This window comes from Budorcas taxicolor, chromosome 5 (assembly GCF_023091745.1).
Source record: "Budorcas taxicolor isolate Tak-1 chromosome 5, Takin1.1, whole genome shotgun sequence".
NCBI lineage: Eukaryota > Metazoa > Chordata > Mammalia > Artiodactyla > Bovidae > Budorcas > Budorcas taxicolor.
In genome coordinates, this window is record NC_068914.1 from 72396218 (window position 1) to 72414899 (window position 18682).

Below are 18682 nucleotides of genomic sequence, written 5' to 3' on the forward strand. Positions count from 1 at the left end.
CAGGGCAACCAAGCCCATGAGCTGCAACTACTGAAGCCTGCACACAAGAGACCATGCTCTGCAACAAGAGAAACTCCCGAAACAAGAAGCCCGCACGCTGCTGCTAGACAGTAGCCCACGCCCGCCGCAGCTAGAGAAAGCCTGCACAGCAGCAAAGACCCCGCGCAGCAAAAAGAAAACAGACTGAAAAGGAAGAAACACAGCAACAAAGACCCCGTGCAGCCAAGAAAAAAACAGACTGAAAAGAAGAATCATGATTACCCTAATAGACGGACAAAAGAATTTGACAAAATTCAACATCTAGTCGCAATTAAAAAAAAAAAACTCACAGTAAACTAGGAATAGATGAGAACTTCAGTAATCTAAATAGCATCTACTAAATTAATTCATCAACAAAGTAACATCCCATAGCTAACAATTTACTTAATGGTGAAAGTCTGAATGATGTCTTCCCTAAGACTGGGAAAAGATAAGGGTATCTGCTCACATCATATTTAGTCAGTATGACACAAGCTGGCCTAGCCAATGAACTAAGGCAAGAAGAAGAAATAAAAGTCATATAAAAAAGGGGGGGGAGTCAAATGGGTTGGGTAGGAAGAAATAAAACTCTTTCTATTTTTGGAAGACATTATTTTCTGCATAGAGAATTCCAAGGAATTTCTCTTTTTTAAAAACCTGCTAGAACTAATAAGTGAGTTTAGTAAGATTAAGGGATGTGAGGTCAATATACAAAAACTAATTGCATTTCTATAGTCTAGCAAAAACAGAAACATTTTAAGTATCACTTATAATAGCACCCAAACAGAGAAATACCTAAGCATAAAGCTTTAAAAAGGATCAATATGCTAAAAACTATAAAACAATAATGAAAGAAATCAGAGAAGACAAGTAAATGGAGCTATATCCTATGTTCCTGAATCATAAGACTCAATATTGTTAAGACATTGATTCTCCCACAAAGATGACACAAGGTTCAATCAAACTTGTGAACTCTGGTTTGTGCAAAGCCCAGTTCAGATCCCAGGTTCTCTACTTAATAGCTGTGTGGCCAAAAGTAATAACAGGCAAGAATGATACTTAATATAGATTGAATTGAGCAGGGTTTCTAGTGTGTTTTGTGTTTTAACTTACTTGATTCTTTCAACAATCTTATCCAGTAGGCACCTTAATAACTGCACTTTAGACAAAATCAAGGCCCAGTGGTCAAGGCAAAGGCATTCTGAGTGCAGAACCCACACTCATCACCACCATGCTGTTCAATCTGTCATTTATTCTGTCTCTTGCCTCATCTATAAAATAGGAAAATAGCTTCTATATCAAAAAGTTGTTGTGGAGATTACACACAATGGCATAACTACAGTGCTTAGCACAGAGCCTGGTACACGGTGGTGCACAATAAATGGTTGCTATTGTTTTGACAGTGATGGTGGTGGTAGGTCTAGTTTTACTGCTAATGGAGAAGAGCTGTGTTCAGCAGCTCAGTCACCCCGTTACCAAACACGGGTGGATGCCCAAGGGTCAGCAGATTGTTGCCAGTGTTTGCACGCAAAGCCCTCAGCCCTGAGCTGCAGGCAGGCGTGCCGCTCCCCAGCCTTTCCTGCTCCTGCAACCTGGACTGAGCTTCTGCCTGGCTACCTGTGGGGTGTTGCTGCCCTCTGCTGGCTACCAACTTCCCTGGCGGCACTGCACAGGGCCTTTTCAAAGCATTCCCAGGGCAGAGTATTGTGGAGAGAGGGAAGGAAGCCTTCTTTTTCTCCTTTTTGTTATTAATTTCCTCACACTTATTTTTTAAATTAAAGCATAGTTGGTTTACAATATCATCTTGGTTTCAGGTATGCTGCTGCTGCTGCTGCTAAGTCGCTTCAGTCGTGTCCGACTCTGTGCGACTACATAGACAGCAGCCTACCAGGCTCCTCTGTCCCTAGGATTCTCCAGGCAAGAACACTGGAGTGGGTTGCCATTTCCTTCTCCAATGGTCTCAGGTATATGGCACAGCAATTTGTTTATGTGTGTGTGTGTGTGTGTGTGTATACATATATATGGCTTCCCAGGCAGCTCAGTTGGTAAAGAATCTGCCTGCAATACAGGAGACCTGGATTCAATTCCTGGGTCAGGAAAATCCTCTGGAGAAGGGAATGGAAACCCACTCCAGTATTCTTGCCTGCAGAATTCCATGGACAGAAGAGCCTGGTAGGCTACAAGTCTACGGGGCTGCAGAGTCAGACAAAACTAAGTGTTCACACACATACACACCACATAATATAGATAGACAGATAGGTAGATTCTTTTTCAGAGTCTTTTCCCTTATCAGTTCAGTTCAGTTCAGTCGGTCAGTCATGTCTAACTCTTTGCAACCCCATGGACTGCAGCACATCAGGCTTCCCTGTCCATCACCAACTCCCAGAGCTTGCTCAAACCCATGCTCATCAAGTCAGTGATGCCATCTATCTCATCCTCTGTCATCCTCTTCTCCTCTTGCTTTCAATCCTCCCCAGCATCAGGGTCTTTTCCAGTGAGTCAGTTTTTCACATCAGGTAGACAGAGTATTGGAGCTTCAGCTTCAGCATCAGTCCTTCCACTGGATATTCAGTATTGATTTCCTTTAGGATTGATTGGTTTGATTTCCTTGAAGTTCGGGGACTCTCAAGAGTCTGTCTTCTCCAACACCAAAGTTCAAAAGCATCAATTCTTCAGCACTCAGCTTTCTTTATGGTCCACTCTCACATCCATACATGATTACTGGGAAAACCATAGCTTTGACAATACTGACCTTCATCGGCAAAGTAATGTCTCTGCTTTTTAATATGCTGTCTAGATTGGTCATAGCTTTTCTTCCAAGGAGTAAGCGTCTTTTAACTTCATGGCTGCAGTCACCATCTGCAGTGATTTTGGAGCCCAAGAAAATAAAGTCTCTCACTGTTTCCATTGTTTCCCCATCTAAATGTTGAGTGTAGTTCCCTGTGTTATGAGAGGGGAGTCTTTTAAAAACAAATTTTTTCCTCCAAAATTGTGTTTAGGACACAAGCACTGCAACACTGAATAGCAACTTTAAGGAAAGGAATCCAGCCCTCATTCACCAGCCCACCACAACGCTCTTTTCACCATTCTGTGTCTCTGTCGGTCTTGGTTCTCACAGATGCTCAGAAAACCACAGCCCTGAAGCAGAAAAGAGCCATAGAACATTCTCAGTTCCATGGTTTTCATACCAAGTATGTTCCTTGGGGCTCAAGGGCCAGACCTTCACATCTGTGGCATTTTCTGCCAAGTACAAAATATTTAAAGTATCCAAAACATCTATTCATTTGCACATTCACTCAGTCCACAAATATTCATTGTGGACTTACTATATTCCCAACACTGTTCTAAGTGCTTGGGAACCCTCAGTAAACAAAAGGAGTGAAAATTCCTGCTTCCATAGAGTTTATTTTGGAGTGAGAGGAAACTGACAATAATCAAGAAATAGAATAAACAAGTCAATTACAGTATGTTACAAGGAGATCCAACCAGTACATTCTGAAGGAGATCAGCCCTGGGATTTCTTTGGAAGGAATGATGCTAAAGCTGAAAGTCCAGTACTTTGGCCACCTCATGCAAAGAGTTGACTCATTGGAAAAGACTCTGATGCTGGGAGGGATTGGGGGCAGGAGGAGAAGGGGACGACAGAGGATGAGATGGCTGGATGGCATCACTGACTCAATGGCCGTGAGTCTGAGTGAACTCCAGGAGATGGTGATGAACAGGGAGGCCTGGCATGCTGCGATTCATGGGGTTGCAAAGAGTCGGACACGACTGAGCGACTGAACTGACCTGAACTGACAAGGTGTTAAGTGCTACAGAAAACAGAAATTAGAGCCAGATAAGCTGCATGGAGAATGCTCTAGAGGGAAAGTCAGGCTGCCATTTTTAAAAGAAATGCCAGAGAAACCTCTTTGAGAGGCTGTATCTGAGCAAAGACCCGCAATGCAGGGGGCAACAGGGCAAGCCATGTGGCAGCGGGAAGAGCATTCAGGGAAGAAGGGCCAGTCAGTGCAAAGGCTCTGGGTCAGGCAGAGTGTGTGTGTGAGGAGCAGAGGGAGGCCAGAGTGGGTGCCCAGAACAAGGGGATGAGTTGAGAACTGTAATAACAAGGACAAGCAGTGCAGCATTGGATTTTTCTTTTTCTTTTTACTTTGAGTGAAATGGAGAATTATCTGGGCATTTGAGCAGAGGAGTGACACAGCTCAATGTCAAGGGGATCACTGAAGTAGAGGGGGCCAAAGCAAGCAAAGAGACCAGCATGTCCATCTTACCTGTTTTTATAACCAAATAGATAAACAGAGAGATTTATATAGCTGCTTTCCTCCTAAGATTTAGAGAAATGATTCTACTGCTGAAGAAGGAGAGGAGAAGGAGGACGAGGAAGAGAAGAAGAGGGGAAAGGGATGTGGGGGAGGTAGAAGAGGACAAGGAGGAAGAGAAGAAAACTTCAAAACCATTAATATGGTCCAGTTTTGAAATTCGAGGCTCTGTGTTTACTGAGCATCTGCTCTGACCCAAAGTAGCCATCAGGAAACTGTAAAGCCACCAGAGAAAGCTGCCTGCAGGAAGGCATGTGGACAGGATTTGGGAGAAAAGTCTAGAGTTCCTAGCAGGGAAGCCATCAGAGGAAAGATGGGGAGGTGCAAGGAGCAGCTTTGCCAGCTGGATGAAGGGCCCAGCCCCGGATGTACTGGGGAGGGTCCAGCATCCATCCAATGCCTCCCTGTTGCTCTGGCCTCACTCCTCTCACAGAGGGTGTCTGAGTGACACCCAGATCTTGCAAAAGCCAGAGAAACTGTCCTAGGGCTAAAAGACCCTCCCAGAACTGTGTCCCACCACCAGGAGGTGGCATAGATCTGGACACATAATAAAAGTGTGGAGAAGACCAGCAGAGATGATGGGCAATGCCCAAGGTGGATTATCTGAGTGGGAAACTACCAAGGCCTTGCTCATCACAGCCATCAGGATCAAGCCCAGAGAATCCCACTATCCAAGAACAGTGAGATGGTCTCTGAGAACCCCGGCAGATACATATATGAAACTATAAGGGTCAACAGGCAGCTCTAGGACAAACAGGGTAAGATGAGAAGGTATCAGCACTCCTCTATCTTTGGATAAGTCAGGAAGCCCTCCTAGCAGCAAGGGAATTGTAAGCACAGGAAAGAGAGCAGAAGGGAAGGGAGATCGTGACTCCTGGTATGGAGAACAGCACATGTGTGCCCCAGCAAGCATCCAAGCTTAGATAATATGTGGGAGGAAGATGGAGCATCTGTGGTGGGTGTGAGTTTGAGCAGTGATGCCTCTGCAGAAAGCCCAGGAGACAGACTTCAAGAGTCGAGGAAGCTGCCAAGGACTCCCGGGTGGAGGAGAAAACCTCTCACCCAATTAGCCCTTGAAGACTTCCTGGAAGAAGTGGCCTCTCAGGAGCATTTTAAATTATGGGAGGGCCATGGGTTCTCAAATGGACATTCCTGATATTGGGTGTGAGTGCAGGAGGGGACAGAACTGAAGGGCTGATGAAAGCCAGCACCCAGGACAAAAGGGTGTGAAAGAGAGTAACTGCAGTTACCTGGGGAGCCCCAGGAAGGGTATTGGTGCACTGCTGTTGAGACAGAGGAGGAGAAATCACAACCTCCCTCCAACTAGCCCCCAAAGGCTTCCTGGAGGAAGTGGCCAGTTGTTCTGGGACATTTCAGGCAAAGGTGTGACAGGGGAGAAGGCTTGGAGATAGGGAAAGGGGTGGGGAAAACCAAAGGGCACATGTGGGCAGTAAGGCAGGAGAAGACCAGTCAAAGGAGGTCTGGCTCCCACCCCAGCACCCAGACAAGGATCTGGTTTCACTAAGCCAACTGCTTGGGGGGCGGGTAGAGATGGGTGTGGGTCTATGGATTCTCTGCCCTCCCTGGGATAGAACCAGATGGCAAAGGCCCAGGTCCAATCAGTTCAGTTCAGTCGCTCAGTTGTGTCCGACTCTTTGCAACCCCATGGACTGCAGTACTCCAGGCCTCCTTGTCCATCACCAACTCCCAGAGTTACCCAAACTTATCTCCATCGAATTGGTGATACCATCCAACCATCTCATTCTCTGCCCTCCCCTTCTCTTCCCACCTTCAATCTTTCCCAGCATCAGGGTCTTTTTCCAGTGAGTCAGCTCCTCACATCAGGTGGCCAAAGTATTGGAGCTTCAGCTTCAACATCAGTCCTTCCAATGAACACCCATGACTGATCTCCTTTAGGATGGACTGGTTGGATCCCCTTGCAGTCCAAGGGACTCGCAAGAGTCTTCTCCAATACCACAGTTCTAAAGCATCAATTCTTCAGTGCTCAGCTTTCTTTATAGTCCAGCTCTCACATCCATACATGACCACAGGAAAAACCATAGCCTTGACTAGACGGACCTTTGTTGGCAAAGTGATGTCTCTGCTTTATATGCCATCTAGGTTGGTCATAGCTTTTCTTCCAAGGAGCAAGCGTCTTTTAATTTCATGGCTGCAATCACCATCTGCAGTGATTTTGGAGCCCCCAAAAATAAAGTCTGCCACTGTTTCCATTGTTTCCCCATGGGTCTACACAAACTCCCCAAGGTGTTGTGCCAGACTGACCTGATCTGTGAGTTTCTCACTCTCCTGGGATGACCCTGAAACAGTCCCATAAGAACTCAGCCTCCCCCTCTAGCCCAGTCCCTTCAATCTAAAGCACCATGTGGATGGACTTCCTCAGCAGACCCACCAGCCCTGGGCTCTGCTGCCACCTGCCGTAATGCAGACTTCACCCAGCGCCCACAGGCACAGCCCTGTACCTGGCAGGGCCTGCCCTCACTCCCAGCACACCCGCCCAGGGACTCTAACCCTTGTTCGAGTGGTCCTGCTGGTCCTGAATGAGGCTCTTATTTCTGAAAGCAGTGTGGCATTGCCAGGTCTCCTGAGTCCCTGGTTCCCCTTTCCCATCCTCAGTGCCCAGGCCCAGTTTGAGGGGGAGGCATGTGTGTGTGTTTGTGTGTGTGTGTGTGTGTGTGTGTGTGTGTGTGTGTGTGTACTGGGGGTATGGGATACCACTGACACAGACATCTCCCTCTGGACCAAAGCTTCCACTCCCTCCTGCTGCCAAAAGGCAGAAATAGGTCTTCCATCCTCTTCAATAAGCTGAAGGAGAGCTGAGCTTACAGGAGGTGAGAAGCAGGTGAGGTTTAATGGGCTTTCCGGGCTGACAGAGCGGAGGACTCACCCATCCTCCATCTCCCATGCTTGGCTCCGACCCTCCTCCCCTTCAAAGGGCCCAAAACCCTCTTGGCCCCACCACGCCACTCCAGGTCTACACCACCATCTGGCCAAGGCACAAGAATACATCCCTGGATCCAGGCCAGCAGGACCCCCACTTAATGGGTGGCAGCTGGGAAACCATCCCCTCCTTGAGCCCCAGTATAGCCTCCTCTATCCACCCCAGACTCCACCTCAAATTTTTACACTAGTGAAATCAGGTTAAAGAAAGCATTAAAAGCAGACTTGAAAGGATTATGAAATCATAAACGTGCAGAGGAAGTGAAGCTGGTGGGTGGGGCAAGGAGCAGGCCCACTCTCTGCTGAGTGAGAGGATGCGGGGGCGGGCCAGCAGGGGCATTTCTGGTAGGAAACAAGAGTCCCTTTCCTTTACACAGATCCTTTTGGTCCCCAAAGTACATTCTTGTGTATTATCCATTTAATCCTCCCAACAACCCTGGAATATAAGAATGAATCCCACATTACAGCCAAGGAAACAGAAGCTCAGAGAAGTTAAGAACGTCCCCAGAGCCACACAGCTAGAAAGTGTCCAAGTTGGCACTTAAACCAGGTCTTCCGACTTGGACTCCCTTGCCCAGGTTGCTAAATACCTGTTGCTTCACCATGGGTGACTATGATCTGAAGATTATTTGGTGCCAGCTGAGGCCACCTGCTCCTCGCTTTCCCAAGGCCTCTGCCCTACTAGGAAGGACAGGTGTGGGATGTGGAGATAGAAACCAGCTAGCCTAGTGCTGGGCAAAGACCTGCAGTGGGTCAGTGAAGACAAGGGCAGACCCCAGATGGAACGTGGGGCGTCTAGGGAGGATTCAGGAACAGCAGCACAGGGGCAGCATTCGGCTCTGGCAGGCTCCCTGCAGGAGTTGTCACCCTCAGAGGAAGTTTCTCTGCCCTTCTTCCTGAAATTCCTAACCCTTCAGGGGCCTGGCGAGCCTCCCTGGGTGTACAGACGACATCCCCAGGTCTATACTCAATGAACATTAAAGAATAACCATCATTATGTTAATAAGTGACCCCAGGACACATAGGGAAACGGGGACTTTGGAAAGAACCAAGATTCCAGAGCCCATGGGAGCCAGAAATCACAGTGTCCTCAAACAAGAAAAGCCACCTTCCTCCCCTGTCTCTGTGCAGAGCAGTCTCTGAATGTTCTTCTAGGAGTGACAATTCCAGGGCTGGCAAACAGGCTGAGCCCCTCCCCTGGCTGGTGGTCTTGGAAGGAACTGGGACTCACAGGACCTGTTTCTTCTTAAAGAGCCAAGAGATAGTGTCCAGAGCAAGTTTGAAGCATCAGGGCTCCCTCGAACTGGGTTTTCCCATCCTTTCAGTCAAGTGGGAGAAAGTGTCTAAAGGGAGGCTTCCCATTATCCACAAGAGGTCATTATTGTGGCCACTGAGAGTTAAGTGGTTTGTAGTTTTGTAGGTGAGAAATGAAGGCCCTGGAACAGAACCTTTCAGGCTGGAATCCAGAAGGTTCTAGAAGACCATGGGCTCAACCTTCTGCCTTTCAGGCAGCATGATCAAAAAGGCTTCTCTGGACCTGAACCACCTCCAAGCCATGCTGCCTGAGTGGGTGAGGGCTCTCTTGATCTATCTGCCCCTGAAACACAACGATATACCCAAGAACGTATCCTGTATGGAGCCCTAGGACAGAGGCGATGACCTCTGGTGGTCTCCTCCAACCTGGAGCCCTAGAACTTCTTCCTGGAGATGGTGGCCCCAGTCCTTACCCCACACTCAGCCACTCCAGACTGTTGTGTTCAAACCCGTCTCCAGGTGTGGGTTGAGGCCATCTCACAAGGAGACTGCGGGAAAATTAATTACCCTAATGTATGTAAACGAGCTTTGAAGATGAAAAGTGCAAACGCACAGTGTCCGTAATAACATCTTCAATACTTTTACGGAAGCCGGGAGTCACTGCTGAGCTCACCTTTAAGACGAGTCCTTGGAGAGTTGTTGGCAAACTCCCCAAGCCAATAAACAACATAAAATGACTTTCCACTTCTTTCATGTAGCCAACCCCAGCTCTCCCCACCAATAAAAGGACCGAGGAGGATCAGTGGGTCCAGAAGCATCCTACGTAGCGCACCCGCCACCCTCAACACTCTCTTGCTCAAACCTCCATCCACTCAGACCCACACCATGTCGTGCCGTTCCTACAGGATCAGTCCAGGATACTCCGTCACCAGGACCTTCAGCTCCTGCTCGGCTGTGGCCCCCAAAACAGGCAGCCGCTGCTGCATCTCTGCCGCCCCTTACCGAGGGGTGTCCTGCTACCGGGGACTGACGGGCTTCGGCAGCCGCAGCGTCTCGGCCCTGGGCTCCTGTGGGCCCCGCATAGCGGTGAGCGGCTTCCGTGCCGGGTCCTGCGGCCGCAGCTTCGGGTACCGCTCCGGCGGCGTGGGCGGCCTCAGCCCTCCCTGCATCACCACCGTGTCAGTCAATGAGAGCCTCCTCACGCCCCTCAACCTGGAGATCGACCCCAATGCGCAGTGCGTGAAGCACGAGGAGAAGGAGCAGATCAAGAACCTCAACAGCAGGTTCGCTGCCTTCATCGACAAGGTCAGTGAGGCCTGGGATGGTCCAGAGATGGCCCCGGCCCTGCCTTCCCCTCGGGAAGGTCCCAGTCTTTAGGGGAGCCAGCGTACAGCTGCCAGCCACCGCAGAGAAATGCAGGCCAATCTTCGCAGAAGGATTTATTTTTCTCGTGTAATTCCAGCAAAGTGTATCTATATCCGCAGCCCAGCATGGTCTAGAAATTGAGTCTGTGCTGTAAAGGGTTTGCGCTTCCAGAGACAAGACAACATGGGAATATCCGAGCTGCCGCAAAACACTGGGCACTGGGTGCTGGAAGAGCAGAGGGGCAGTGGGGAGAAAAGAAGGCCTGTGGTGGGGCAGCTTGGGAAGCAGGTGGAGCTCTGCTCAGAGTCCTGCCACCTCCCCACCTCCCCGCCTCTGCTCGCAGTGTGAATCCTCAGGCCTGTTGCTTGTCCCCTTAATAGAACCAGCTTCATATGTTTGCTTTGCAGATTAACTGGGCTCCTGTGCAATCAGTGCTGGCACATAGAAAGTAGATGATAAATGTTAGCTGTTAGATTCTTCCAAGGACAGTACTGGGCGAGGAGATGTGATAGGCAACCAACCAGGCTTGCCAGGCTGCTTAATGGGTGCAGAGCTGGGAATGGAGGAGGGGAGGCCACTAGACTGGCAAGAAGAGACCCACTGGTGCAGAGGGTGGGAAATCCCCAGCTGCCCTCTGCCTCCCAGAAAGGTCACTGCTGCACCTCCCTTCGTGTGGGCTCCTCCTCTGTCCACGGGGCCTTACTCCAGCAGACGAGATAGGACCAGACTCAGGTCTGGGACCCGGGGTGACGGGACAGTAAGGGGGACCTTCTTACTATCACTTTCTTTAGTGATCTCAGTTAATCCTTTAAATGACTCACTGGAGTAGACATTATCATCTCTATTTTTTAAATAACAAATTGAAGCTGAGAGCTTAGGAAGCTGCTTAGACAGACTATTCATAGGGTTCTCATAACTGAGCAACTGAACTGAACTAGATAGATCGTAGTGACAGGCAGGTGAAGGAGACTCAAGGAACGTAGGATCCTGACTCCTGACTAATTATGAGACTATAAGTTAGTCATTTCATACCTTGGGGTCTCCTTTTCCTCTCCTGTACTATAGGGGAAATAAGATCTCCCCCCATAGGGTTGTGAGAATTGAATAAAATTGATTGGTAGGTACAGTCATAGATTAAGATGTGTGTGTGTGTGTGTGTGTGTGTGTGTGTGTGTGTGTGTGTATCTTAGCACAAGCCCTGGGACCACACAGTAAATATTCAATAAATGTTTGTTGCATACATGAATAAATGAATAACTTGTAATTAAAGTCATAGTTAAATTGGTTGAGCACTACCTGTGTGTCAGAAACTCTTCTAAGCAGTTTACATGTAGCAACTTGTTCAATCTTTACAACTTTAATGAAGGTACTATTATCATCTCTGTTTTGGAATGAGAAAACCAAGCACCCAGAGGTGAGAAAGCTACTGTTACAGTGGCAGACCTGGGATGTGAATCTGACCTTTGGCTTCCAGCCCGGGGCACTTCCACCCACAGTGCCTCCCTGGGGGCTGGGAGCAAGGCCCCCTGAGTCACAGGGATTCCACGGCTCAACCCCCACCTGGCGCCGGCTGTTCAGCAGGCACCAGGGCAGGGGAAGAAAGAGCTCTGGGGAACCAGACACCTCCCGGGGCTCCTCCTGAGTCTCTTTCTCCCACTCTGGATGGCAGGTGCGCTTCCTGGAGCAGCAGAACAAACTACTGGAGACCAAGTGGCAATTCTACCAGAACCAGCGCTGCTGCGAGAGCAACCTGGAGCCCCTGTTCAATGGCTACATCGAGACGCTGAGGCGGGAGGCTGAGCATGTGGAGGCCGACAGCGGGAGGCTGGCCTCAGAGCTCAACCACGTGCAGGAGGTGCTGGAGGGCTACAAGAAGAAGTGAGTGTGGCACCAGCTGGGACAACAGGGTTAAGGGGGAAGGCTCTGCCCACAACCCTCTTGAAGCAGTTTCATTAAGATTCCTGCCTGTCTGCCAAGAGGGGCTGCCCGCTACCCAAGAGGATGGGCAGTAGGAGCCTAGGTTTCTTCAGATTCTTTGGCTCCAGCTCAACTCCTTGGAGGCCCATGGGTCTTAGAGATGGTTTCAGAGGAGTAAGGAAGCCCCGTGGGGTTCCACGGCTTTCTTGCTTCTCCTGCTCCCCTTCCTGACCTGGGCTCCATATCCTCTCTGCCCGTGGCACCAGCTCTCTTTGGATCTAGGGTGGAAAGATGATTGCAAACTTGGGCATGGAGCGTGCATTCTCTGATCTCATCCCAGAGGCAGCAGGACTCAGGAGGAATAAGCCAGGCTGGGGCAGGGCTAGCCCACAAACAATGCACAAAATAGAGTGGGGAGAGAATGGGATGACGTTTGCAGAGTTCACCCCAAATGACCCCCAGAAGAGCTTGCCCAGGATGGCTGCCAAACCCTGACTCCTCAGCTCCAGGCTCTGTCTCTCTCACACCCAGGTATGAAGAGGAAGTGGCTTTGAGGGCCACAGCAGAGAATGAGTTCGTGGTTCTAAAGAAGGTAAAGGGACTGGGCTCCAGGAGGGAGGGAGCGACACCTCTGTGCACACAACCTCCAGTGGGATGGGTCGCCACACCCACCCAGAGCACCTTCCTGGGGCCTCCTCCCACACGCTCGCCCCCCTCCTCTCCACCCCGCCACCAGGATGTGGACTGTGCCTACCTGCGAAAGTCAGACCTGGAGGCCAACGTGGAGGCGCTGGTGGAGGAGTCTAATTTCCTGAAGCGCCTCTATGATGAGGTGAGGGGCCCCTGCCAACCAGCCTGGAAGCGAGGAGGGAAGGTGTAGGGACCCAGAGCAGAGGCTGTGTGCACATTCACCCCCTGAGGGGTGAGAGCATGTAAGGAACACGCACACACATGCAAATGGGCATATTGTGAGGCTGTCACAGACACGCGCACATGAGCACCGAGGCCCGTGAAGCACGTGTGTGCTTGGGCTTTCTGTGCTGTGGTCTCTGTGTGTTGCACTGTGTGTGCCTGTGGCTGGTCTGCGTGCATGTAGGTCTCTACATGGCTATGAAAGTGCATACGTAGGGAGGAGAGAGCAGGGGGTGGGTAAGGTGGGTTTCCAGTGAGAGAGGGGTCTTAATTCCTGGACAGATCACTAGTCCTGGCATTCATACCCCAGCTTCCCTGCTGAATGACTTTGAGTCAGGCCTTTTTCACACACTGGGATTCCGTTTCCCTATTTGTTAAGTCACAGGCTGTCCCCAGCTGACCTCTAGAGCCCCTTCCAGCCTCACTGATGAGGTACCTGTGTGTGAATGAAGGCGAGTGGGAGTCACTCTCCTCCAGGGAGTGGACAGCCCCCAGGCGTAGAGCATGTGACCCAGACCAGACACCAGAACCACATGCATTGGCTTTTGGCAACCCCCAGGAGATCCAGATCCTCAATGCCCACATCTCAGACACCTCGGTCATCGTGAAGATGGACAACAGCCGGGACCTGAACATGGACTGTGTCGTCGCCGAGATCAAGGCTCAGTACGATGACATTGCCAGTCGCAGCCGGGCTGAGGCTGAGTCCTGGTACCGCAGCAAGGTGAGTGGTCCAGAACACCTGCCTCCTAGACATGGCACTGGAAAGGATATGAAGTGTGTACTAGAAAAGGCTTCTTCTGTCTGGGGACTTTGATCTTTAGGGATGGCGAGAAAGAGACAGATCTCAATTTGGGTGTCAGGGCAAGGTGGCCATGTATGGTTGCACAGGCTGAACACTGTGCAACCTGCACAATTATCCAAGCTGTCCTGAATGGATGAGATGTCCCATCCTGAGCCTCAGGAGCCTCTCTGCTTCCTCCCAGTGTGAGGAGATGAAGGCCACAGTTATCCGGCATGGGGAGACCCTACGCCGCACCAAGGAGGAGATCAACGAGCTGAACCGCGTTATCCAGAGGCTGACAGCTGAGATTGAAAATGCCAAGTGCCAGGTATGGGTTCTGGGAGGGCTTGAATAGCCAGCACAGGAAAACTGTAGCACCAGGCCCTTTGCCTGTGGAAGAGCAAAGGTCTAGCCCTAATCAGGCCTCAGACTGTGCCCATGAGGAAGCAGGGGCCCAGAGAGGAGGCTGGGGCCCTGGCACGTCACACAGCACAGGAGCTGAGATGAGCCAGGTCACTGATGCCCCGCTTCTGGCCACTCTGCAGCACCATTAAGAAGAAATGATGAAAAGTGTCCATCACCTCCCTTGTGTTCACGGTCCCATTAACTACCTGCTCATAGGAGGTTAACCTAACTTTTCTCTGGGATCCTTGCCCCAGCTCCCTTGGCTCAGATGAGCCTAGCTGCACCTTCCCATCCTCACATCTTCTTCCCCACAGCGGACCAAGCTGGAGGCCGCAGTGGCTGAGGCTGAGCAGCAGGGCGAGGCAGCCCTTAACGATGCCCGCAGCAAGCTGGCTGGGTTGGAGGAGGCCCTGCAGAAGGCCAAGCAGGACATGGCCTGCCTGCTCAAGGAGTACCAGGAGGTGATGAACTCCAAGTTGGGCCTGGACATCGAGATCGCCACCTACAGGCGCCTGCTGGAGGGCGAGGAGCAGAGGTGAGTCTGAGGAAAACCTTGGGAGTCTAGAAGGAGGCGGCCCTGGTCCTCTGCAGGTGAACTTCCCTGAACCCAAGTGGGAACTGCATCTTTGCCCACTGCTAGCACAGCTCAGGCTTCAGTAGTAATAATAACTTCTGAATGCTTTATTAGGCCTGTGCTCCGTGCTCATTTTAATCCTCCCAATCCAGGTATCATTTTTCCCATCCAAAGATAAGGAAATAAGGCCCAGCACTCAGTGACCTTCTCGGGGCCACACAGTTAATAAGCAGAAGAGCCAGGACCCTCATTCAAGACTTGTGGCTCTGAAATCCACTCTCTTCCAGTAGCTTCCTACGGGAGGCTGCCGCTTGGCCTGCCCTAGAACAGGGCATTATAAGGTTGATGCAGTCTATGCTGTAGCTCTTCATTGGTGCCAGGCCCTTTCACATGCTTTCTGTGAGCCTGACTGGCACTATCCAGGGTGGGCCAAGTCATTCCTATTGGAAGCAGCACGTAGATTTCATAGCTTCACTCACCTCTGCTGAAAAGCAGAAGGCCTTGTCTCTGGTCAGTGAATAGTTAAAGGAGCGTGAGCATTTAAGGCAAACTCAAGGGAGCACTTCCTGCCTCTGGGGAATTGGATCTGTACACAGCAGGGCCTTCTCTGTGCCTAAGTTTCTAGGAAGCTGCCTCAAGGAATCCAGCTCAGTGCTTGGAATTAAACAGACTTTTCTTTCCCGTAGGCTGTGCGAAGGAGTGGGCTCTGTGAATGTCTGTAAGTACCTGCTTGAAACCCCCCTAGAAAACTGGCTCTATTGATGGGCAGATTTGAGCCGGACAGCCTAACCTACTGGACCTGGAAAGTTCCAGACCTGGGAGGGGGAACCTTTCATGCCCCCTGCTTCCTCCCCGGCTATGCCCCGCGCCGCCGCCACCACCACCCCCCACCCCCAACCTCCCACCCCCCACCACCACTTCTCCCTTGAGGCACCAAGCAAAGGGAGCTTAGTGGGGGCCCTCCACTGGTGGATGTGTGAACTGCATGCCCGGGAAATGAGGGTGCAGCAGCTTTGCCACTGGGTTGCCCTGGTGGCTCAGATGGCAAAGCATCTGCCTCCAGTGTGGGAGACCCCGGTTCGATCCCTGGGTTGGGAAGATCCCCTGGAGAAGGAAATGACAACCCACTCCAGTACCCTTGCCTGGAAAATCCCATGGACAGAGGAGCCTGGCAGGCTAGAGCCCATGGGGTCACAAAGAGTCGGACACGACTGAGCGACTTCACTTCACTTCAGCTTTGCCACTGAGTCTGGGGGTCCTCGCTTCCTTCTCGCCTGGGGCCCGAGAAGGCTGAGGTGCTGAGAACAGGGTCTGAGTATGAACCACTAAACTCATCGGGGAGGAGGAAGCTCATGCACGCAGAAGCCCTTTGGGCCTGTCCTGGGGTTGGTGACATCACTGCGGTCCAGTCAGCCCTCCCTGTGCCCTCTCTTCCCACAGGTGTCAGCAGCTCCCGCGGTGGAGTCGCCTGTGGGGGCCTCACATATAGCAGCACCGCAGGCCGCCAGATCGCCTCGGGCCCTGTGGCCACCGGGGGCAGCATCACGGTGCTGGCGCCCGACTCCTGCGTCCCCTGTCAGCCCCGCGCCTCCAGCTTCAGCTGCGGGAGCAGCCGGTCTGTCCGTTTTGCGTAGAGTCAGAGGCCCCGCCTGCATCCCCCCAGCATGGAAGGGTGTGTGAATGGAAAAAAAAAAATTGTGTGCTTGCTTCCATAATCATCCATGTGTTCCTACAAGGGAAGGACCCTCCGCCGCTCCCCGCGCCACCTTCTCCTTTTAGGGAGTTGTTTTCCTGGTTCTCCAACAGGCTTCAGTTAGAAAGAGTCATTCCCAGCCCTTTCACTCAACTCCGATTTGACTGCTAAATTCCCGTGGCCAATTTGTGTTATTCACCAAGCTCTCTGGGACGCTACCAATCACCCAGGGCAGCTGGGCATCATGAAAACTCAGCCTTCCTCTGGCACAAGGAATAAGCCTAACCATCCAGTCAGGTCTCCCTCAACCTTAGAATCAGAGGAAGCCGCCTGCACTCCAGCAGGTCCCTTGTCCTGGCTGGGAAGTTCCCTGCAGGAATTGCCCCTTGGTCATTTGAGTTTGTGTTTTGCTTGTCTCTCTAACTGATTGCCTTCTTCTGGGTTCACCTGTTCCAGCCAAACTCCTCCTGTGACCTCCCAGTTGAGAGGCCTATTGTGAGGGGAATTCTTTTGACTTTGGACAGGTCTTGCTATTCAATACACCTTAACAGATTTCAAAGAAAACGCCATGGTTGCTCCACAGAGCAGGTGGGCGGGAGAAGGGGAGGCCACTTTCTGGGTCTCCCTCTTATTATGACTGTCTGTGGGTGCCGTGCCTTCTGGGTTGTCTCAATCTGTTTCAATAAATGCTGCTGCGATGCAAAGACATGTGATCTTGTGAATGGCAATGTCTCTGACTGTTGCCCTAATGGCCCGGGAGTGAGCAACAAGAATGAAGACAGAACACAAAATCTGGTGCAATGGGTCAGGGGACCTGCAGCCTCTGTTGGACTGAGGGGCAGAGTCCACTCTGAGTCCAGCTTTTATTTCTAGTGGCAGATTACAAAACTTTCTTTGATCTTTCTTCCCCAAGACACTACCCTGACATAGTCCAGATCTTGTTCTTACCCCAGGCCATTCCCTTCTAGGAAAGTCTCAGGAACAGTCAGCAAGTGCTTAGGCAGTGTTCATACCTGACGCCGGCCTGGTGTTCCAAAGTCCATGCTTTCATGATCCCAGTCATACTCCCTTCTGGGTCTGGCTTTGGGGTTTGTAACAAGGCTATTATTCTAAGAGAAGCGTGAAGAAAAATCATAACACATTTTCGTAACATATGCTGTTTTTCCAAGTGCTATTTCTGTGAAATTTCTCAAGGTTGGGAAAGCACATTATTAGGAATTCCCATTACGTCCAACTCTCCAACATGTCTGACACTCAACTCCCACTTGCTCCGTCTCTAGCTGACCAGTCCTTTCCAGCCCCAGCCCCCCAGTGGTTCTGCCTCTTCCTCTCCACTTCCATAGCTTGATTCCAGCTCAGACCCCTCAGTCCTGGACCACAGCTCCAGATCCCCACATGACCACTTTCTCCCCATTCCTCACACACAGCCCCCCCCCCCCCCCCCCGCCCCAGCAGCCGGAATCCCAAACTCGTGGCTCTTATCCCCTACCACCTGGCTCAAACAATTTCCCAGCATATGCGTGTGCTCCTTAGGCCGGACGCAGTCTCCTCCAGCTCATCTTCCCACACTTGCTCCTCAGTCCTGTACAACCCCTCCACCCGGATGCTCAATTTCTCAGATGCAGGCTCTACTTCGTGGAGAGTCTGCTCTCTGAGGCCTCCAGGGACCATCCCACCCGGACATATTGGCTACTCCACACCCTTCTTCCTATTTGCCTTTGCCCAGTGCTCCCTCTGCCCACCTTCCCTCCTGCTTCATACACACACACACACACACACACCACACACACGTCTCCCTTTCCTGCCCAACAGTATCTCAAACCCTGAGGACTTCAGACTCTTTCTTTGTGGCTCAGACCATGGATATCACTGGGTGTGTCTGGACACTAGATCAAGCTGGAAGTTTCTGGAAGAAGTTCCAGGAAATTTCTCTTCCTGGCTTTGCCCCCAACTAAGTTCCAGATGGGACTCCAGAACATGTCAGGCCTGGTATGTTTGGGTGAACTCAGGCTGGTCGAGCAGAGGTGTAGACATCAGCCCTCTTGGACTCATCTCCATCTCTCCATTAGAGAACAGATTAGCCATCACTATTCCACCTGCTGGCCTCCTCTGCTGCCCCATCCCCTAGCCTGTCCCTGGAGGAAAGTTAAGGTCCCCTGCATTCTGATTAATCCTCACTTCAGGCCCAAAGGGCTGCAACTCCAGGGAGACTGCTGGCCCTTCCTGAGTGCCGAGGCGGCTGCTGTTTACGGTTTGCCGGCTGATACCAGACAAGCCTCCTCCAAGTTTCTGGCCCCCTCCCCTTCTTCCTCCCACCTCTGTGGGTCTCAAGGGCATGGTCGTAGTCACAGTAGCCAACATTCAGTTTAGGGCACACCATTCATCTACAAGAAAGGTTAAGTCACCAGGGCTGAAACGTCAGGAGGTCAAAATTTGAGCATCAGCTCTGCCATGTCTCAGTAAGATGCTGTGCAAGAAGTGGC

General features: G+C 51.1%; 1 protein-coding gene across 1 annotated transcript; it reads left to right on the plus strand.

Moving 5' to 3' along the window:
- The first annotated feature begins 9434 nt into the window (after window positions 1–9434).
- Window positions 9435–16140, plus strand: LOC128048411 (keratin, type II microfibrillar, component 5). The gene is made up of 9 exons (XM_052640792.1): window positions 9435–9854; window positions 11584–11792; window positions 12363–12423; window positions 12568–12663; window positions 13303–13467; window positions 13730–13855; window positions 14247–14467; window positions 15193–15224; window positions 15947–16140. Exons 1-9 carry the CDS (start codon window positions 9435–9437, stop codon window positions 16138–16140), a joined length of 1524 nt encoding a protein of 507 aa, XP_052496752.1.
- The last annotated feature ends 2542 nt before the right edge of the window (window positions 16141–18682 follow it).

What these genes read in the sequence shown, in the direction of transcription:
- LOC128048411 (XM_052640792.1), top strand. Translation starts at nt 9,435, where the DNA reads ATGTCGTGCCGTTCCTACAGGATCAGTCCAGGATACTCCGTCACCAGG. An exon ending in TCGCTGCCTTCATCGACAAG is followed by an intron (nt 9,855 to 11,583) that starts GTCAGTGAGGCC and finishes TCTGGATGGCAG; the next exon opens with GTGCGCTTCCTGGAGCAGCA. An exon ending in TTGAAAATGCCAAGTGCCAG is followed by an intron (nt 13,856 to 14,246) that starts GTATGGGTTCTG and finishes TCTTCCCCACAG; the next exon opens with CGGACCAAGCTGGAGGCCGC.